General features: G+C 41.5%; 3 protein-coding genes across 3 annotated transcripts; 1 reads left to right on the top strand and 2 right to left on the bottom strand.

Moving 5' to 3' along the window:
* Nucleotides 1-836: 836 nt before the first annotated feature.
* zgc:162171 (uncharacterized protein LOC565931 homolog) lies at nucleotides 837-5,863 on the bottom strand. Its single transcript, XM_034556941.1, has 4 exons — nucleotides 5,215-5,863; nucleotides 2,505-2,635; nucleotides 1,576-1,725; nucleotides 837-1,447 (listed from the first exon to the last, which is right to left on the bottom strand). Exons 1-4 carry the CDS (start codon nucleotides 5,405-5,407, stop codon nucleotides 1,226-1,228), a joined length of 696 nt encoding a protein of 231 aa, XP_034412832.1. The 5' UTR covers nucleotides 5,408-5,863; the 3' UTR covers nucleotides 837-1,225.
* A 2,269-nt stretch (nucleotides 5,864-8,132) lies between these two features.
* On the top strand, nucleotides 8,133-12,641 carry rab39bb (RAB39B, member RAS oncogene family b). Its single transcript, XM_034556977.1, has 3 exons — nucleotides 8,133-8,350; nucleotides 9,376-9,556; nucleotides 10,567-12,641. The coding sequence occupies exons 1-3, from the start codon at nucleotides 8,136-8,138 to the stop codon at nucleotides 10,810-10,812; spliced, it is 642 nt and encodes a 213-aa protein (XP_034412868.1). The 5' UTR covers nucleotides 8,133-8,135; the 3' UTR covers nucleotides 10,813-12,641.
* A 4,282-nt stretch (nucleotides 12,642-16,923) lies between these two features.
* vbp1 (von Hippel-Lindau binding protein 1) lies at nucleotides 16,924-21,065 on the bottom strand. The gene is made up of 6 exons (XM_034556960.1): nucleotides 20,939-21,065; nucleotides 19,786-19,910; nucleotides 19,340-19,406; nucleotides 18,682-18,780; nucleotides 18,425-18,563; nucleotides 16,924-18,026 (listed from the first exon to the last, which is right to left on the bottom strand). The coding sequence occupies exons 1-6, from the start codon at nucleotides 21,017-21,019 to the stop codon at nucleotides 17,950-17,952; spliced, it is 588 nt and encodes a 195-aa protein (XP_034412851.1). The 5' UTR covers nucleotides 21,020-21,065; the 3' UTR covers nucleotides 16,924-17,949.
* Between the last annotated feature and the right edge of the window lie 921 nt (nucleotides 21,066-21,986).

The following is a 21,986-nucleotide window of genomic DNA, read 5'->3' as shown; positions in this document are numbered from 1 at the left end:
TTCGGGCCAACGTGTCCAGGATGAAATATTCTGGCTGCATGAGATTCTCTCAGATCACTTATTCATTCGTGGAGCCGTCAGGAGACACAAAGCTGATGAATTATGAGACTGGTCCAATTTAACATCATTCAAGCAGACTGCGAGGTGACTCGTCGTCCATTTGAAATGATATTTTCTGATTCATCTGAAGGACGGACTCGCGGAGAGTTCAGGGGCTCACGGAGAGGCTTTCATTTAATAATCCAATGAAAGAGGAAGACCATGAAGAAGTCTCTCAGATAGAGAGTGAAGCCATGTTTCTATAACCACCTGGTCCTTTCACACCAATTTACAAGAAAATAAAACTAGGTTTACTTTGTTCGGTGTTATGAAAAAGGTTCACATGCCTCAGGTTGATCACGAATGGACTTAAATTGCTTAAATATCAGTTTAATTAGTTCAAGCACGTGAATTATTAAAGCTTGAACAATTCTTCGATGTGTAAAGTTAAAAGGTGTCAATCAAACATATTAAAAGTATTATCTAGGAATATCTTCCCGGTGCTCCTGACGACCTGCAGCATTATTACAACATACTAAACATATCTTGAAAACAGTTTTGTGGGTTGAACTGAATTTATTTAGCTTTTTTTTATGTTTACACGTTTTTGAATGAATTTAAAACGTGCATTTTGTACCACAAAAGCAACGAAAATGTGTGACGAGTTAATACAAGAAATTCCTGCGCTGGAAACAAAATATTTAAATATCTTCACATAAATGAAAAAAAAACCTTTAAATTCCATAAAACATTAAAATATTTTAAAGTAAATTTGTTGTCGTTGTTTTGTTATAAAAGTACAATAACTACATTATTATTTCATGGAGCCGTCCCTCCATCCCTCCTTCAGTCCTGGTCCCCGTCTCTGGGCTGAAGCGAGGGGCACCCTGAGCACCCACGGAGTCCCTTCTCCTTCAGTCCTGGTCCCCGTCTCTGGGCTGAAGCGAGGGGCACCCTGAGCACCCACGGAGTCCCTTCTCCTTCAGTCCTGGTCCCCGTCTCTGGGCTGAAGCGAGGGGCACCCTGAGCACCCACGGAGTCCCTTCTCCTTCAGTCCTGGTCCCCGTCTCTGGGCTGAAGCGAGGGGCACCCTGAGCACCCACGGAGTCCCTTCTCCTTCAGTCCTGGTCCCCGTCTCTGGGCTGAAGCGAGGGGCACCCTGAGCACCCACGGAGTCCCTTCTCCTTCAGTCCTGGTCCCCGTCTCTGGGCTGAAGCGAGGGGCACCCTGAGCACCCACGGAGTCCCTTCTCCTTCGCGCTGTAGTCGAAGCGAGGCAGAACCAGAACGCCGCCTTCCTCTTTGGTTCTGGCAGCGGTTGCCGTGGCGTCGCCCGAGGCCCTCTCATCCTCCGCGGTCAGGATGCTGTTCACCAGGCACGTGATGGCGGCGTCGATGTTGGTGTCGTCCTGGAGAGAGAGAGAGAGAGAGAGAGAGGACGAAGGTGAAGGGCTAGAGAAGGACATGAAAATGAAGGGGATTGTGTGAGAGAGGTAAACAAACAAACAAACAAACAAGAGGAAGTTCCATGTCCTACCTTGGCGGAGGTTTCGTACCCGCCCACGAATCCGTGCTGCCTGGAGAAGTTCTCCAGCTTGGGCAGCTTGGGGCACAAGCCGTGACTCCGCTGGTCGCACTTGTTGGCCAATAAGACGGCTGGAACCGGCGTCCCGTTGTTGAGCGCCACCTGACCCGAAGCGGACAGCTGCCAATCAGCCACCGACTCACATTTTGTACATTTTGACATGTATGCCGCTTTTTATATCTTCTTCTTCTTTTTTCTTGATAACTTTAGGTTTGCAGAACATCCATGCCAATATATGAATCGACTAATAAAGTATACGTTGAATGAACCCGGCAGTTTATAAAGTAAATAAAATGAGCTCCACCTTTTGCCAGCTGCAACATTTAAAGGGATGAACACTTTAATGCATCAATAATCATAATTCAGTGATATATTATATATATTTTCGTCATATTTTTAGTCAAATCTTCATGAGTGGAACTGTAAACTCAGATATGAGGAGCCTCGTTTCCATGCAGCTTTCTGATACTTCACGAGTTGATAAAGAGTCCCTGAATGCACCATTAGTATTGGTCTTTGTGAGGGTGTACTATTTCAATTTGAGATTTAATTCCCATGTTCCCGTTTATTGCGAAACAGGTCGCGAACGTTTTCTGTTGCATCTTTAAGAGGAAGGTTTCTTTTCTTTTTTTTTAAAAGAGACGATAAAGTCACGTAAGCTGAAGCGAAGTGACTTTATTAAAAACTGTAGTGAATAGTGGTGAAGAATGCCACAAGCTTCCTTCCTTCTGTCGAGGTTATTAAAAGACTTTCTGGGTCACGACTGAAGCAGAAGTGCCGATAGAAAAGAACAAATTAACCATTTCTCAGAAACAAAAGTGCGTTTTTGTTTAGAGAATGAAACACGAGCTACGGGAGGTCTATCGAACCCTCTTAGTCACCTTGGAGTCCAGGTCTCCTTTCCACTTGAGGACAGCCTGAAACGTGGACAGCCGGGTCATGTCGAAGACCACCAGGGCCCCCACAGCCTCCCGGTAGTACACACGGGTCATGTTGCCATAGCGTTCCTGCCCTTTTGAAGAAGAAGAAGAAGAAGAAGAAGAAGAAGAAGAAAGGGGGATGACAAGAAGACGCTTTTGGGGCCTTTGTTATTTTTCTGGGGTTTTGTGCACCATCAAAAGATCAATAAAAGCCACGTTATAAAACTAAATAATAATATATATTCTTAGCTCATAAGATTTAAAATAGACTAAAAGGAGACTTCCTCTAACTTAAAGTTGATTAAAAGAATTATTTTATATCTGAAGAACTTTGCGAAATTTAGGGCGTTAATTACTTTCATTATTGATTCATCTGGTGATTGTTTAATTCGAAGGCTATTATTTTTACATTGAAAAAAAATAATTAAAATTGATTATTAAATTTGTATTTGCCCCAAAACACAAATATATTCAAATATAACCAAAAAGAAAGCATCAAACACGTATTTGTCTTTACATTTTAGAATTTAGAAGTTTTGCTTTTGAAAAAAACAAACAAAAGAAACACCGATGCCCGTTTTACTTTTCTATCGATTAACTAAATAAATAAAATTAAAAGGTGGTTGAACCACGTGTGTGCGTGAAGAAGAATGCATCTTCTGTTTGCAGTGCAAGTGTGTGAATAAGTCTCTATACTGGACGCTAACTTCCTCCACATGATCCCAATGTAGTCGAGAATCAGCTGGTGAGCAGTGAGAACACACACACACACACACACACACACACACGCACACACACACACACACACAAGCTGTTTCCTAACAGCAGATGTTATCTTTGTCGTTCTTAACACCGTCAACATCGTCTTTGCCTTTGTTGCTCGACAGGGTTACTCCTTCAACCCAGAAAGAACCTTTTCAAAATAAAAGATCTGAAATATTCGCTCTATTTTATTTGCTGCAGGTGAGTTTGCTTACTGGTTTCATCTCGACACCTGTGGCTAATAAAAATGTGCAAAACAGCCTCGACAACAACCCCAAAAAGGGGGTCAGACGAACGACCGCTCAATTATCTCCTTCTGACGAGAATAATCTGCATTTCATCTGCAGAAAAACAGACGTTCACCACATTTTATTTGGTAACTTCCCATTATCATAAACCGTCAACGTGCTGTAATGTGCATTTGTGTCTTGGAAAGTCCAACGTTGACACTCGATTAAGTAGAAGGACTTATGAACAGTGAAATATAGAATTTATATTCCATTCTGACGAGTAGGAAACAACCTGTTAGATGTTCAATAGGCTGTGTTTAGGCCCAAATAGAAGTAACAAAACGTCTTAAATTAATATAACTGCTTCCATAAAACATTCACTTGTGCTTCGTTTTGCTATCTGAGCCCTAAATTTATTTATCATTTATTATCATATTTGTCTGCCAGGAGTCATGAACATTAATCCCCGCACTGTGCATGTTCATGAACATGTTTTCTAAATTATAAATTATGAATAAAACATATCTGATTCTCTTGAATTGTGAAATCTATAGACTGTTTGTGGCCTTCCGTCTTTAAGCCTCGAGTTCGCCTTATTTTGTCCGTCGCCACCTTGTTTTTCAAAATGTTACAGGGTTAAAGTTATAAGACAAAAACACAGACAACACCCAGACCTGTCAATCACCTCGTAGCCCCGCCCTAAAGCACACACTGCTTTATGGTCTGTTTGACTCTAAATGACCATAATTTACTAATTGAACATCACGCTGTATTGAAGAAGACTTGAAACTAGAGATTGAGACCAAAAACTAATGTTTACAATGTTTACTGAGGGAATAAATCAAGAGAAGTAGAGTCATTTATATAGACTTCTATACAACCAGAGGAGTCGCCCCCTGGTGGTCAGGAGAGAGAATGCAGCTTTAACACATGAAGCATAGACTTCTATACAACCAGAGGAGTCGCCCCCTGGTGGTCAGGAGAGAGAATGCAGCTTTAACACATGAAGCATAGACTTCTATACAACCAGATGAGTCGCCCCCTGGTGGTCAGTAGAGAGAATGCAGCTTTAACACAAGAAGCAAAGACTTCTATACAACCAGAGGAGTCGTCCCCTGAAGGTCAGGAGAGAGAATGCAGCTTTAACACATGAAGCATAGACTTCTATACAACCAGAGGAGTCGCCCACTGGTGGTCAGTAGAGAGAATGCAGCTTTAACACATGAAGCATAGACTTCTATACAACCAGAGGAGTCGCCCCCTGGTGGTCAGGAGAGAGAATGCAGCTTTAACACATGAAGCATAGACTTCTATACAACCTGAGGAGTCGCCCACTGGTGGTCAGTAGAGAGAATGCAGCTTTAACACATGAAGCATAGACTTCTATACAACCAGAGGAGTCAGCAGGCAGCACTGACGGTACAAAACAGGCAGTAAAATGTGAGTCACGTAAAACCACTTACACACCCATCAATTACTCAGCCATGAAAATAACATTCTTAAATTAGACGATAAGGACTTTTTTTTTAATGTGCATTTGCACTAAAACTTTTTTTAAACTAGTTTTAAACAGGAAAGTAAAGTCACACTATATGACAAATAATATACATCACGTGGGAATGTAAACCGCTTTCTTGGGGTATGACACGTTCTCATTTTCCAGCCACACTTTTACGCACCGGCGATGTCCCACAGCTGCAGCCGCACCACCGTCTGCTGGTCCCAGTTCAGCACCTTGAGGGCGAAGTCCACCCCGATGGTGGCGCGGTAATGCTGGGAGAAGACCCGGTGCACGTAGCGCTTTATCACGGACGTTTTGCCCACTCCGAGATCGCCGATGACCAAGACTTTGAGCAGGCGCTCGCGCTGCATCTTACCCCGGTGAGGTCTCCAATTATGGGTGAAATGGAGGGTTTGTGTTTTCAGTCATGTAAGGAGGCTGAAACACCGAGTTCTTGTAATATGCGACACTTAAATAAACAAGTAAGGTCTATAAATAACTCTTCAAGCAAAGTTTAGAGAAATAAAAGCGTAAAATGCGCATATAGTGTCACTCCCGCATACAACAACGGGCTCAGGTTGTCGCGTTGTCATCGTTACCGTCCCTGCAAGTGTTCATGGGACATTTAGTCTCCGTCAGAAGCGTTAAAATAAAAGTGTCTAACAATAAATAAATAAAAAATAAACTTGCTGGATGTTACGCGCCGTCGTGTCCAAGTTGAAGAAGGAGACTTTTAGAGGCTGCGGGCTGCGTGCGCATCATCTCCTCTGGCTGGTCGGGGGGGGAGGACCGTCATCAGTCTGAAGGACCACGCCCCCACTCTTTCTGTGTGCGTGTGCGTGTGTGCGTGTGCGTGGTCGTTTTATTAGGTACACTTGCGTTTTAATGAAAGCGTTAGTGAATCACGTGGCTGCGTCACGCTTCAGTTGAATGTGTTACAACGTGCCTGTGTTTGCATGTTGAGAAACGGAGAATAAACTGTATTAAATGTATTCTATTTATTTATGTGTGGAATATTATTATCCAAATTATTTCTTAGCTTAGTTTATTATTATTTGTATTGTATTGCTTTAAAAACACAGTAAAGCTGCATACATGTGAGACAAGTGACGCACATTATAACTTGTTAGAGTTGTATTGTCACGTGTATGTTTTATTATAAACAACCTGGTAAGTGTCTCGCGCATTAATGTGAATTTCAGAAAGGTCTCGTTCCATGAAACGGGTTCAAACCTCTCGCGAGTGTAGAAAACACAACAAACGCACGAGGCTCAGAGCTGCGTGCGTGTGAAAAAAAAAAGAACTACACCTCCCACGGCTGCATGCTGGTCCATTTCCGTGTCTGCGCACTGGAGAGTGCGCACAAAGGACAGCGCACTAGCGCAGTGAGTGTGCAGCTTCCTCTTGCACCGAAACAAACAAACAAACAAACAAACATGGTATAAAAAAGTTAAAAAACATATTTCCCTAAACTTGAGCGTGTATTCTTCTAATGTATGACCTTTACTCATGTATTTACTTGCACTATAATTCAAGTATTTGTATTCCATTATTAACTAAATCTAATAATAATAATACTAATAAGACCATCCACAGTGTTCTTATTATTCCTTTCTTCACTGTCTCCCCGACACTCAGTCTGAGGTGGTTTTCCTTCAGTGTTGCGCCTCTCCGCGGTCCTTTACGGCAGTGGTACTGATGCGGGATGAGTCAGGCGATGTGATGCTGCTGCTCCTGCTGCCATTTCATCAGCAGCGAAACCCTCCAAAACACACCGCAAAAGCACGGACCGTGGGTACCGTGGGATTCCCCCTGCCCTGCGGGAAGACATCCACGCGCGCCTCGGCCAGGAAAACGCATCACGGAGACGAGCTTTGTTCGAGGCTCCGTGGGGGGAACGCGCAGGATCCGGGTTTTTTATTTGTATTTTTTATTTTATCGCAACTGCTCTGTGTCCGGATCGGGCCCTGACATCAACAAGGAAATCAGCCCCCTCCACACACACACACACACACAGACAGGACCCCCTTATCCTGACTCCAGGACCCGCTGCTCAGCGTCCGTCTCCGGACAAACCCCGAGGCGCCGGAGGATCGATCCAGCCAGACCCGTCGGTGCCATGGAGCCCACGCCGGCCCGGTCCTGAGCGGCGCGAGGAGAGCATCCATTCCGGCCTAAACTCCACTCCTGCTCCAAGTAGGCTTGTTTTCCTTTTTAACCATTCACAGTCTGATATGTATCACGCCACGAAGCAGAGCAGTGGGTCCATTAACATGAGCGTCGGGCCCATGTTTGTGCTTTGGTCTAATAATAGATAATAAAACAAGTCCAAAAGCTTCTGGAGTCCATCTTGATTTAGACTCAACACCAGATAAGCAGAAACTAAAACTCAATTTAGGAACGCCTCGGCTCCAACGAGAGAGCATGAAGCCTAACATGAAGATATATATATATATATAGTTTTAAAATGCACGTGCATATATATCCGTGGACGCATCCGGCGTGACAGCGCTGCTGTTCACCGGGGATTCGGCCACTCACCCGACCCCACGACGTGTGTGTGACGGGAGGCTGCATGTGTGTGTGCAACACACAGCATCTCATTGCATGCATCAAAACATCATCTTCATCCCCACGAACCCCACTGCTGTAAGAAAATAACAATAATAATTTGAAAATGAATAACTAAATGTTATTTTCTTCTGAAAAGCAGTGGTGGAAAAAAAAGATGATTTTAGTGAAACTTGTCACGGACGCATCGATAGATATAACTCTTTAAGTCGGGAGAAAGTTTTCATAAAAGTTTATACAAAAATAGTTTAATTACATATGTGGGCAAGCAGAAGAACCCAATATGGTTCTAGTTGCATCTTCATTCATAAAAGTGTAATATACAATAAAAATAGTAGTATATAAGATGTAGTTGTATTATTATTACAGACATTATTGAAGAAACACTTTTCAAATATTAGAAATATCCTGAACATATTTTTAGGGATAATCTAATGAATGCTCTCTCTCTCTCTCTCTCTCACACACACACACACACGCACGCGCCCACGCACGCCCACGCCTCAGACAGACAGACACGCGCAAGTCATGGAGGCGATCTGGCTGTATCAGTTCCGGCTGATCGTCATCGGGGACTCCACGGTGGGCAAGTCGTGTCTCATCCGCCGGTTCACGGAGGGCCGCTTCGCCCAGGTGTCCGACCCCACGGTGGGCGTGGACTTCTTCTCCCGGCTGGTGGAGATCGAGCCGGGCAAGAGGATCAAGCTGCAGATCTGGGACACCGCGGGGCAGGAGCGCTTCAGGTGAGAGCGGCTGCGTGCGCGCGCGTGCGTGCGTGTGTTATGGTGGAGATATTATATATTATATTATACTAAAATGTGACATAAAACATGGTCACGTATGATATCTGTTTGCCATATGAGTAAAGGTGGAAGAAGTAATTGCATGATTAAAAGTAAAAAAAATAACTTTTATATATATTATATGTGTATACAGTATTGGCTATTATGAGCTAAATACACTCAAAATAGTAAAAGGAAAAGTTCTCATGTTGAATGACCCTGTTCAGTATTATTATATATAACAATACTATTATATGTTATATATAATAATACTGCATAGTGAGCAAACTATTTAACATCAATGTCTATCAATAAAAAAAATTATAATTTATATATCTTGGTGTTGCTTGTCCCGAATTCAGGGTCAAACCGTATTTAGTTAATTTAAAAAAAAAAACACTTGGAGCCCGGAGGTCTCAAAACTCGAATTGCCACCTGTGACGAACTTGTTTGCCTGCAGTTATTTAAATGAGCTTTCCAGGTTGATCCAAGCCGAGGAAATGACCAGAGGGCTTGTTTCTAAAAACATGAACCCAGGAAAAGTACATTTAAATCACGCAGCACGGAGGATTCTGCCTCACAGATTAACCACCTTCTTGGTTTTGGTTTCTCTCCGTTAAAATAACATTTCAAGCGGTGTCGGTGAAGAGCTATTCTGGGAATTGTGTGAGGCCACGTGCCCTAAAACGCAGGATGAAAGGTGTCATTTGATCCACTCTGACAGGTGTAAAGTTATGGAATATAATTATGAAATCACTACGCTATGTAGTTATCTGTGTGCAGCTGATTTACTTCCGTTTGAGTATAATATATTAAATAAAAACTGCAAACAGGCCATAAAGCAGGGTATGCTTTAGGGGCGGGGCTACACGGTGATTGACAGAACCGAATATGTTGTCCACGTCATCAACAGTGAAATGATGGTCACTTCCTTCCTTACTTTTAATCTCTCGTTACCTTCCCTCCGTTCTTTGCCCCGCCTGCAGGTCCATCACCAGGGCTTACTACCGCAACTCCGTGGGCGGGCTCCTCCTCTTCGACATCACCAACCGCCGCTCCTTCCAGAACGTCCACGACTGGCTGGAGGAGGCTCGCAGTCACGTCCAGCCCCACAGCATCGTCTTCCTATTGGTGGGCCACAAGTGTGACCTGGAGGCGCAGCGCCAGGTGCGTAAAAAGTAGAACGAGCGGACGCGACGATATTAATAATCAGGCTTCAAGGCGGTTTTCATGAATGTTACGTAATACGCAACTTAACAAAGTCTGCAGCTTTAAAAATAACCCTGTGTTCACTTTTAGATCGGCAACGCCTTGAAGTCGTCATTGTTTGTTCAATTCCCGTGGGGCGGCTGGCAGACAGGAAGTAAAAATGATCACTACCGAGCATGTAGAGTCTAGAGGACGACGTGTGTGCACACCCTTTTATTACAAAGTCGTAGGAGCAGGGTTCAAATCAAATTAACCGGGAAATTACGCACGGTGGGAGTTTGTGACCTTTTAGGAGCTTTGAGAATGTCGGTTTGAGTATAAAAGATGGCGTTAGCCCTGAAAGGGAAATTGGTTCAGTCACAAATTAAATTCGGGGGGGGGCGTGGTTTGTTTGTGGCGGTAACTCTGCAAGTTGGAGTAAGATCAGGTGCACTTTGCTCACTGAGAATGACTCAGGTCTGAGTAGGCAGCGACCTTCAGTTCTGCCTCGAGAAGACGCTGTCTTAACACGTGCATTCTCTCTTCTGACCAGCAGGGGGGCGACTCCTCCGGAAAAGGACCCTACTTGATTTAATACCTCAGTGAACATTGTGCAGGTCATGATCGGCGCTCAGAGTTTTTCCCAAGTAGTTCACTTTTAAAAGCACTGCTTAAATGTCTAGGGATTATATTCTTTTAGATGCTATATTTACTTAAATCTTCATTTGAGTAAAAGTTTTGCAGCCAAATCAAATTGTTTACCGGATATTTAAACGTTGTCTCTTTATAATGCATGTAATACTTACTCCTCAGCATTGTGGACGTTGGTTTTTGGCGCATTGAGCATTAACGGCTTTGTGCATTGTGATTGAAGTCCCCAGAAGCTATTTCGCGGTTTTCAGAGTGTGTGTTACATTCACTAAACTCTTGACCGTCCAGCTCCCACATGGGCAAAGTTACATCTCATCTCATTCTCAACCTTTTTCTAGGTAACCCGCCAGGAAGCAGAGAAGCTCGCGGGGGCTTACGGGATGCGCTACGTGGAGACGTCGGCCCGCGACGCCATCAACGTGGAGCACGCCTTCACCGAGCTGACCAGAGACATCTTCGCTCTGGTGCGGTCCGGCGACATCACCATCCAGGAGGGTTGGGAAGGCGTGAAGAGCGGGTTCGTCCCCAACGTCGTTCACTCTTCGGAGGAAGTGACCAAGAGTGACCGCCGCTGTCTGTGTTGATCTGGGAAGAGTTTTGGGACTGAAGGTGTAAAAAAAAAAAAAAAAAAAAAAAGGGGGGGAGGAAAGTGATCCAGGAAAGGATTCAGAGGAGAGGAGCTGACGGACTGCTGGAGTCAGCCCTCTGATTGAAACTGCTGGAGGCCCTCTGTTGTTCTTTGAAGGGTATGTTGGGAAGACTTTCAATGAAGGAAGAAGATGTGCAAGAGCTCTCAAGAGACCTTGAGAGCTGAAGGGTTGTGCCCATTTCTGTATACGTTGTATTTCTTGGAGAGGAAGAACCACAGATGCTCATCTACTGGCGAGGGCTCCCATGATTCAATTCCTTTAGTTTTGGGCTTCCGGCTTAGAAATCTCTTCCTCAACGTCTTAGAAAAGGCCCTAGAAAGAGGATCCATTTTGGTTTCTTGCCAATCATTTTGGGTTGCCAAAAAACAATGAAACTCGAGACTAATCCGTCTTTCTCCCATCTTCTTCACCTCGCCTCCCACTACTTCTTAATATTCTCCTCTCCTCCAATATGCAATTACATGATCACATACCAAACGATCACTTTTTACGTTGGCGTCCAACATCTTCCGAGCACATACCATTCGAATAAAGTTCAGTCGGGCATCCTCGATAACAAGAGTCGGGATTCTCTTGTGCTGACATCACACTATGAGAGGTCAATGGAGGAGTCATGGAGGTCCTACGTTTAATGAGGGAAGATTTCAATGAAATTGACAACATGGTTAAATCCTGTATCATTCTGCCACACTATAACAAAACATCGTCACTCATTTAGTTCCTAATAGACTCTTTAATTGAGCAGGAAGAGACAACGTGTACAGCTTAACTGGCCGAGGTGGACTTGTTGGACTAGCTTAACAACACCTCACTGTCTGCTTTTAACTGAGGGTTTGTTAAGGTGGACTAACAGGAGGGTTGGAGCCAGAAAGCACCTCAACAGCCAAGTCCACCTTAAACGCAGAGCCTCATTTGGGACCTTAAAAGATAAACACAGTGGAGGTTCTTGAAAGCAAAGCAAACATAGAGGGACCAGACCACCACAGACTCCATAAACGAACAATTATTATTATCCACAATGCACGGACGATATACTCATGCAAAAAAAATCAAACCAACCCAACCCAAATACAGCCATGGCGACACAGAGATTACATTTTGTCCTGAGCAAGTGGTTTACATGCCTTTTTTAAATTTGGGTGCGCAATATCTCATCAAACCTTTATTTTAATTGTAATATACTGCAGTGCTACAGGTCGATGTACTCGCCATACTTACTTACACTTTGAAACTACACGTTTTGTAGCTTCCTGATACCAAACAAAGCCAGCTCTAACTAAGACGCAACGAAATATTATTGGCAAGGCAGTATTGGATGCATTCTCGTCTGTCTTGGAGAGACATACACTCAGTTGTTGGGGCACTAGGTCCACCTAGATAAAAGCCATGTTCAGTTTTTGTTGAAACTGGTCTAAAACTACAACTGTATGATCATTTTGGAAGATGTATTTTGTGGTGCGGTTGAGTTGTATTTCATCATACAGTGGGGTGTTTCTGTCTCTACACTCTTAGAAAGAGAGAAATTAGAGAGGACGCCTTTCTTGAAGAATAAGGGTTCAATTAAGAACCCTTTTTTAAAGAAAAAGTTCAATCCAGCCCCCCCTATGAACCATGATTGTTGTGGGTTGCGCTGCATCGCATCAACCGCGGCCCTTTTCAGTTCTGGGTGAAGCTCTTCGATTCTTCGAGCTCTTGGTAGAACCCCCTGAGAACTCTTTAGATGTACCCCTTCCTGCTAGAATTCCCTTGGTGGATTCTAGATAAAAAAACCCCTAGATAATAAAAGTGTCCTTGGCACAATCCCCTGGGTATGTTCTAGATTCCATTTGGATTATGAAAAGATTGCGGGTAGAACCGCCCCCTGGGTGGGTTCAAGATAAAACCCTTGTGCTACAAAAGGGTCTCTGGCAGAACTCCCTGGGAGCGATCTTGATAGCACCCTTAGGAAGGGTAATGGTTACAGTTTTAAGTATCCAGAGAGCATTCTGGGCAGAACCTTTCATAGATGGTAGGTAGAACGGTTCTAGTTACCTTCATTTCTATTGATATAAATGGTTTGGACATCATTTTAGAAACACCTCTCAGTGTGACGGGACATACTTTCCCACCACGAAATGCAGCCAAGCAACACCTCTTTATAACAACTCCCAAACTAAATCTGAACATTACAACCTTTTACGAAGGCCAACAAGGACGAGCAAACTCAATCCTCTGCCCTTTGTGGTTTGCGTGTGAATTCATCTTTTTAGTGGGCTATTTATTCTACCGATACATTTTTCACTCCGGTTTCTTCCGATGCCAAGGAAACTCAGTGAATCACACCGTTACATGAAACATGTTATATAAAAAGGTTGTTTTTTTCGAGAAGCATCAAACTTCCTGTGCGTTGGCGGGTGATTCATCTGCTGTGACCGATATCACCAGTAATCTAAATTCCCATTCAAACTACATTAATGAGATTAACACTGGACCAAATATAATCATGTTTTATGTCTTTATGGACCACATCAACCTACATACTTGGCCATACTTGCTATAATTCAACTATCCTTTAAACACTGACAACGAACAGAGGCTTTTAGCATTGTAAGCAATTAAATGTACCTTATCTACCGTAAGCACTTGGATGGCTTGGTGTAGATCTGAATTTCTATCCATTTGGTTTTGCATATGTCTTATTTTTTTCATATGTTTGGATTCGCATTTCATTCTTTAACTCGTTTTGGTACTTAATCTGATGCTCGATCCTTGCTGTAATCAACTCATCCAACGCCGGTCATAATTACAGTGAGAAACCTGCAAGTGCATCATTCTTTTTCACACGGTATGCCTTCTTTGTCTCCAAAGAGTTCTGCTTGTGTTATCTTATTTTCACGTGAATGTATCAGCAGGGGAGAAAAAAAGGTGAGATCTTTACACCCGAGTTGTCGCATTATAGGAACGTGTAAATGAAAAAACGCGCTCTGAATTAATCAAATTATAGTCCAATCCCTCTGTTTTTTACGCTGCATTATTCCTTATCGAAAGAGGAGGAATGCTTTCAGATGCCAAGTGGTTTCCTAAATTAAGTTTTTAGGGGTGCTGCTGGGCACATTTTATTACCAGATGTCTCATTAGGGAATGCAAAAAAGGATATTTTCAAACAACACTTTTCCATCACGACTTTTCATGGGCTCCGTAGTGGAGAAACGCTCGATTGAGACCGATTTCTCTTCGTCCGTCGTGTGTTTCTGAACCAAATCTGCAAATAAATGTCCACGCTTTTATGTTTTTATTTGATAATTAACTTGAAACATGAGAAACATATACAGAAAGCTTGTCAGATCTAAAAAAAAAAACCATCGGTTCACTATTTAAACAAAGATCTGTAATTTCTTAAATTACAGATTTGTATTGTTTTCTGGTAAGAGGCGATATATTGTGTGTTAAAACCTGACCTTCCTAATCATTTTTAAGAGTGAAAAAGCCAAGTCAGGACTAATGAAGCTCCCATCAGCTGATTCCAGTCAAACTCAATTTGATCAGTGTGTAAAATAAGCCGCCAGCAATGAACCACTGAAGACCTCCTTCATTTGAGAGCTCTGCGATCTGCTGCTAACGATCTGCAAGCGGCCGTTAATGTTATTTTGGCCTCACTCAATTTGTGTCCTTTCAGTAAGTCACATGACGTTCCTACTGGACTTGAAAGCAGCATTTTTGACCCGAGCCCGCTTCAGGTTTTTTTGTTTGCGTTTGGTGCCAACGAAAAAGATGTTGACCTTCAAAGTTCAAATCATCTAAACGTATATGTGACTTACCGCCATTGTCCCGACCGAGGCTGCAGGACTCGACTTCAACTCTCAGTTATGTCTTATTTTGATTATTTTCTGAATTATTTCTAGGACGAGAGCATTTACTTCCCGTTGCCTTGACATATACACACATAGTGCATTCCAAAATCCATACTACTTTACTATTATGTATGCCAAAAAAAGATTTAGTAAGCCCCAATACATAAATGCAGTATGCCAAAAAATATCAGGATCACGGTGCAATGTTACGAGGAAGTAGTGCGTCCCAACTGAATGCATACTGCACGCAAACAGTGTGTACTTGTAACATTTGGATAAAAAAAGAAAAAGCCCATTTACCTCCGTTTGCAGTCGTGTTAAATTAAGCTAGCCAGAAGCTAGGTGTAGCTTCATGTTTATCGTACAGATTAGCCTCAAGTTTGTGCATCATGTTTTTAAAAAAAGAAAAAACGTTACCCGGCGAAGTTTGGAAGGTTGTTCAACACGCATTCGGTCTACTGAGCGACACCAAATACTTTCAACCGGTTTCCCAGGTTGTAATTGTGTTTCCTGTCCAGGTAGCTACAGGCTAGCATCTTTTTTTTAGGGTTGGTTTACGGTTGTGTTTCAGCGTGTGGAGCTCTGGGACTTGAATATAACGCTACAGCTTCCACACCAAAGACAAACTCGAGCTAATCTGCGCCATAAAAATGCTAATAAGATAATAAACTACATGCAGCAACCTTTTTCGCTTATCTTAGCTTAGCATAAAGACTGAAAACAGGGGGAAACGGCTAGCCCGGCTCATAATAATCTCTAAAACTCACCATTTAAGACCAAGAAGTAAATGCTGGTGGCCAAAAGCTCGTCACACGGACTGCTGGTTATGAGTGGCGTCGACTTTATCATCCAAATCTCGACAACAAAGCAAATAAGATCACTTCCCCCAAATGTTGGAGGCGAATGTGACATTAACCTCTCCTTATTTTCAGTTTTACTGCCTGCCAAAATAATTTGGAGGCCCAATTTGATGCTGATAATCTGGCGATGACATAGAAACGAGCTAAACTGTTCTTTTTTTTGGGGGGTAACAACAGAAATGATTAGTTTGAGTATTGAAAGAAAATTGCACATGCAAACGCCTCATGACTACCAGGCAACATGTCTTCAACGTGTCATCAGAAGCATCTGTTGAGGTGACGACAGCTATTTCCTGCCCTCACAGGAGCCGTGGTACAACAACAACAACAACAACAACGTTTCACTTCTTTTCAACCCTCTGAGCTGTACAGACAACACTGTCTTTAATCCTGCTGGGTTAAATCAGACCTCTGCTCTAGTTATCTCTAAACAAACTGAAATGTACTAAAAAAATTAATAAAACGTGACTGGAAAAAATAAACATATTCTCACTGTTATTTTTTTTAATGTTGTTGCTTTTTTTCCCCTGTGAAGTAGTTGAGAGGAAAACTAAGAATATTATTAGGAAATGTATTTATGACTTTAAAAAAAGAACTTGCTCTAACATCTTCATCCAAAACTGTCGATGTGTTTATTTAAATAAATAAACTATGCACATAAAAGACCGTCATTAACCGTCACTGACACGTCCAACTGTTCATATAATCCAATATTTCAGTTTAAACTAACTCCACTTGGACCAGCTACAACAGTAAAATACATATAATTGTGAGTACTTTTTAAAGTGGTTCCCAGTGTGGCCTCCCAGTCTCTACCTGCCTCCCAACATGGACAATAAGCTTGTTGAATTGGATTATTGACGTCAATGGGAACTTCTTAAATTAAAGTTATAAAGGCAGACCGTGTTGATTACAAGACCACTTCCAAGATATATCGTGCAATTGGCTACATTTATGTCTCTTTAATTGAATCAGTTTAAAAAGTAATGTTAATAGTTCCTTTTTTTGTATTAAAATGTCTTACTGGTCAGGAGGTGAGGCCTATTTCATCATCTTGACTGAACACTTTGTTATAAAACACATCAAGTCCTATAATTTATTGCATATTATTATGCAAATGAGAGACTTGGGTGTCTTTAGCCTCTGCAAAAACCAGCACACCTGCATCGTCACGCGTCAGCTGTAGTTCCACACGTCACCACTGGGTGGAAGCACTGAGGACACTAAACTTTACAAGTCAGCTGATCTTAAACGTGCTTTAAGTGTAACCTTAACCCCGAGGAGGGAAGTTAAAAGGCTCTAGGACGGAGAAGAGGGAAGAACTGAGAACGGACCACAAAGTGTCACAGAAATAATTATAGAGCATTTTTTATTTATTGATGTCTAATTAAGACAATAAAAACAGGAAATGAATACAAGTGTTTACAAATTCATGTCAAGCAATCAATAAATAGAACTAATTAAAAGGGGATTCATAAAAAAAATAAACTATTCATACTTTTAGGAATTTAGTCTGTTTATTTTTGGATTAATTAATGACTTAATTTGAATATATATTTTTTTTCTTCTAATTGATGCTTAATAATGATTTGCATGACAGTTGTCGTCCTTCGTACATCTTTAAATGTAGTTACTCTGTATAAATGTTATGTATTTGTGTATCTGTATACCATTTTTTTTTTAAATTACCTTCAGAGGTTACGAGTTCTCCCCAGAAGAATAAAACACCACGTCGAGGTCTCGTCTCTCGGCCCCAAATGTTCTTTGTTTACTTCATTCATTGTTTAATGAATACAGTGAGAGACAAATAAATACAGACAGAACAGTGAGGAGGAGGAGGAGGAAGAGGAGGAGGAGGAGGAGGGAGACTCAACCCGTCTCACTTTCTTTCTGTTCTTCTGCTGTGATCTTTTGTCGTCTTACAAGCCGGATTCTACCGAGTGGGGGCGGAGACTAAATGCAATGTTTCAAGAACCAACACAAAATAAATCGGGAACGTCGTTGAGGTCAAACAGAGGTCGGCGAGGAGTGAAAGACGGAGAACCCGAAATCATTAAAAACAAAACAAATGGCCTCTTTAGGATCGCTTGGTTTTTACTTGAAAAAAAAAATAATACTTTTAACAAAAACAAAGAGTGAAGTTCGACTTCACAGGAGGGCACGAGAGACGAGGCGCGTTTGATTTAATCACCCCGAGGAGTTAAAAAAAAATCAAGCAGCGCGCTTTTCAAACGCGCCCTCGTACATCCGCCGAGGTTGAAACATACGCAGGACGTGTTTTTTTTTTTTTATTGGATAAAGGAGAAGATGGTTAGCAGAAAGAGGTGTGTGTGTGTGTGTGTGTGTGTGTGCGTGTGTGCGAGGACGTTGTTCTGCTGATATTAAGACTTGTCTGCTAATTTGAGGATGTTCTCTTTGCTCCGTCTCTTCACGTCCCAGTTGTAGACTCGTGCCATGTCTGAGGGGAGCAGGGAGTGAAGGAACAACAACAACAACAGAGGAGCAGCAACACAAATCATCATCATTCTATTTTATTATTCTCAGACTTATTCAGAGATGTATAAAAAGTGTCTTCAAACACTTTGCGCTGACTGGATATGCATGTGAAATGATATTTAAGTTGCCTGGCAACAGCATTAAAGGGCCGGTTTACTCACGCTAAAAAATAAACACTTTACAACTGCCCTAAAAATCACCGTCATGAATTTAAAGCACCTACAGCGTTAACATTTCTTCTTCATATTATGTTCTTCTTCCATTTTATTCGTCATGACTTATTAAAAACATATTGATTGAGCTCATCGCCGCTGTGGAAAACAACAACAACAACACAAACCTGCTGCGGTGGAAGGATACTGACTTCGGTGGTGGTGAACTGGTCTCGCAGGAAGTCCAGATCGTCCTCGAGCGTCTCCAGGTTACGAGAAGCCGTGGACAGGTTCTTCTCCAGGAGCGCCTGGGCTTCGTCGATGTCGTACTCCAACATGACGTTCGCCTTGTGAGGGAGGAGGGGAACGACTTTACCCAGAAGCCACTGCTTGTTTATTCAAATGTATTCATCCTTCTTTTTTTTATATGAATAAAAACTGGCGTCAAATCTGAGCTCTGCTCACCCCCAACCAGAGGCAGACTTTGTCGGTGGGCGGCACCGAGGCCTTGCAGTAAACGTTGTCAGCCAACATGAAGTGCGTCTGCATGGGCGCCGTGGTCTCCTAAACAACAACAACAACAAACATCCAGGTCAACAAGGCTTCCTTTATCGTCATTTACATTTTTTATTACGCTTAACTAAACCTGAAGTTAAGACATTTTACTATTCATGATTGTGTGTTTTTAAATGAACTTTTTAATGTATCCAACCAATTAATTATTCAAGTAGATTTAGTTTGAAGACATTTTAAAACTTTCCCGAATCAACTACTTTGGAGTTTTAAGCTAAAAATAATCTTGAAGCATGTCAAAAATGTTGATTTGAATTTCATTGTGAAATGAAAACAAAAGCTGATATGATATAAATTCATGTATTTCTCGATCAAAAATCACATTAAATGATTTTCAGCGCAAATTAAAAAGACGCATGTTGAAATTACTCGATTTTGTTCAAGAGCTTTAAAAGTCGAGTTTTCTTGATTTGACACTTTTGGCTGATAATAACGATGCCGATTATAATAATATAATTCATATGGCACCAAAACAAAGTTATTTACAGTAACAATCAATGCAAGTAGAGCAAATCCAAAAATACAAGATGCTAAACAAGATAATACACACCTTCTTCTTCTGCATGTGTCGGAGGATTTCTAGCGTCTGGGTGATTTGAGGAATCTGACTTTTCAACCTGCGTCAAAAAATTTCAGGACAGGCTTCAATTAAGTAATTACAACGATTTACAAAACATTTTATAACTTTAAAAATGTGGCTTAGGAGACACATTAAATGAGGTGAATTACGACTAATAATAAATGTTCTTCCATCAGCTGACGAGTAAAGACCTCTCTAAAATTCAGTGATTCAGAAACTAGTTTCAAGGACATAAAGTAAGCAATAAGCTCAGCCAGACCTGCAGACCCAAACGCCTCTGAAAGGGGACCAGAGGAGGAAGCTAAGCTAACGCAGCTAGGACCCCAGACTGCTGTGACTACATCTCAAAAACAGGACGCTGCGCTTGGCCGACGGACTACAAGACAGAGCGCAGTCGGCGTTTCAGTCGGCGTTACCTGAGTTTCTTCTGAGACAGGTTGAGCTCCATGTATTTATATTTCTGGTACTGTTCGTCCAGCTTCCTCAGTGCCGAGTCGGCCGTCTCGTTGCCCGGCTGCTTCAAAAAAGAGTCGACATCCTCCTGGGAAAAAATAAAAATCAGCAATGTCAATATCTCTAATATTGTTCTTTTTTTTTTTTTTTAACAAATCAATATCCAACATAAACGTTTTGATAACGATCCCTTAAATCTGCTTTCAAAAGAACTGAAAAACATTTTTTTAATGAATATCAAAATGTGATATTTATAAATATTTTTTGTGTCATACAATTAATAATATGTGCTAATTTGCATAAATTCCCAGAACAGAAATTTAAAAAAAGTTTAAAAAAAAAAAAGAGTCAAAGGTTTTTACTTTTTGTAAATCAGAAATGTTGTGAATGGCCATAATTGTATATATTCTTTAAATCTCCATGTTTTTAGACACAAATATTTGCATAAATCAGGCTGTAAAAACATTTACATGTAGAAATGTTTTACTATATTACAAGTTTTTGGGTGATTTGGGATAAATCCACAGACGCAAATAGGCAATTTAGAAAAATGAACATGTTTAATTTGTTTTCCTCTTCTTCTAATATTAAAGATGACATGGAGGCAAAATAACCAAAAATGAACGAGTGCATGAAAGACAATATTTTTGCCTGTTGCGTCTCCTTTTTAAGTACATTTTAAATGATGTATAACTTCGTACTTTTACTTAAGGTTTTACTTGTAAGCATATCTAGCTAAGTTGAGTATCTGAATATTAATAATAGTACCAGTGAGTAAAGGAGATTGGAGGCAGCTAAAGCTATTGTTGAAAGAGACGCATTAGCATAGCAGGCTAACTTGTACCTAGCTCAAATGCTTAAAAGCCCAACGGAGGAATAAAGTACAGAATAAAAGCAGCTCGCGCACAGACAGTTATGTCCATAGATGGAGGCGAGGAGCCGCCCAGCCCGCACACACAGCAGGATTAGCTCTCTTGCTAACTGAGCTAACTAGCTGGTAGCCAGCATGACGCGCCGACACACCCGGCTACAAGCAGCACAAACGGGTGTTTTCAACGGTCTAACCTCCTCGTAGACCTGTTTGAATGAAGCATGCTAATGTCATCCTCTACGCACCACAAACACGGCTTCGGGGATCCCCAGGTGCTTTCTCTTTGTCGCCTGAACGGCATTGCTGTTGTCTATGGTCGCCGCCATCTTGGGAGAGAAGCTAACGCCTTCCTTCCGTTCCTCACGTTTTACGTTACTTACGTTTTACGTTGCTTACGTACATGGCCTGTGCGTCAACCGTCTCGGCAGCAGCGCCGCCCTCTAGTGGCGGTAGGCTGCAACTGCTACTGGCACTAAATAATGAAGTATTCCCTTCTCTATTAATATTCGTTGATACACACCAGCCCCCCAAAAAATGGTAGACAAGACGGATGTTTTTTTAAATTATTTTTAAGTGTTTTTTATAATTTTTTTAAATGTGATTTGATGATACAATGGTATATGTTGTGTAAAGAAATAGCTTTGACAAGCCCAAAACCTTTATAGGCAAGACAGATTTAAAAAAAAAAAAAAGTAATTGGGTGATTTAATGGTATGTTTCATTGAACAGGTTTTTCCTGTAATCTGTAAAACTAAAGACAAAGTTAGGTAACAAGAAATAATGATGTTCATAATTCCCCAATATTGTAATTTTTTAAAAAGCAGATCCTTAAAAGTGTATATAAAAATGACACTGGTATGTTGTTCATGAGGACCTCTGCTATTTACATGGTGATTTCCATGAGATTTTACTGTACCGTTTTTGAGAAAATCAAGGTTAAAGTCAGCTAAAAATAAATAATGATCATAATTTTCTAATCCTAGTTAAGCTTTGATGGAGCAACAATTATTCTGACCGCAGAGTGTAGAATATTTGAGTTATTAACAGCAGAAGGTCAATTTTTAGATGGTCCATTATTGCAACGTCATAGGGATGCAAGAGCACGTGAGTTGGACCGATAGTCTACCTGAGTCAGAACCCTTTACATCCTGCAAGAAGTGGAGAAGAAGGACGACACAACAACCTTATAATAATAATGTCTCCTTTATTGATATCACAACAATAACAACAAACAGTAACAACACTTCTTTCTTCATAATTTGTTGTCAGTGCGAACAAAAGCATCTCTTCTTG

Source organism: Cyclopterus lumpus, chromosome 18, assembly GCF_009769545.1.
Source record: "Cyclopterus lumpus isolate fCycLum1 chromosome 18, fCycLum1.pri, whole genome shotgun sequence".
Classification (NCBI taxonomy): domain Eukaryota; kingdom Metazoa; phylum Chordata; class Actinopteri; order Perciformes; family Cyclopteridae; genus Cyclopterus; species Cyclopterus lumpus.
The sequence above is the reverse complement of the archived record's forward strand: the minus strand, read 5'-3'. Positions and strand labels throughout refer to the sequence as shown.

Coding starts and splice junctions, on each gene's coding strand:
- zgc:162171 (XM_034556941.1), bottom strand. CDS start 5,407: ATGCAGCGCGAGCGCCTGCTCAAAGTCTTGGTCATCGGCGATCTCGGA. Junction 2,636..5,214: donor GCAGCTGTGGGACATCGCCG/GTGCGTAAAAGT, acceptor CTTCTTCAAAAG/GGCAGGAACGCTATGGCAAC. Junction 1,448..1,575: donor GGTACGAAACCTCCGCCAAG/GTAGGACATGGA, acceptor CTCTCTCTCCAG/GACGACACCAACATCGACGC.
- rab39bb (XM_034556977.1), top strand. CDS start 8,136: ATGGAGGCGATCTGGCTGTATCAGTTCCGGCTGATCGTCATCGGGGAC. Junction 8,351..9,375: donor GCGGGGCAGGAGCGCTTCAG/GTGAGAGCGGCT, acceptor CCCCGCCTGCAG/GTCCATCACCAGGGCTTACT. Junction 9,557..10,566: donor ACCTGGAGGCGCAGCGCCAG/GTGCGTAAAAAG, acceptor ACCTTTTTCTAG/GTAACCCGCCAGGAAGCAGA.
- vbp1 (XM_034556960.1), bottom strand. CDS start 21,019: ATGGCGGCGACCATAGACAACAGCAATGCCGTTCAGGCGACAAAGAGA. Junction 19,911..20,938: donor TCCCCGAAGCCGTGTTTGTG/GTGCGTAGAGGA, acceptor ATTTTTTCCCAG/GAGGATGTCGACTCTTTTTT. Junction 19,407..19,785: donor CTGTCTCAGAAGAAACTCAG/GTAACGCCGACT, acceptor TTTTTGACGCAG/GTTGAAAAGTCAGATTCCTC.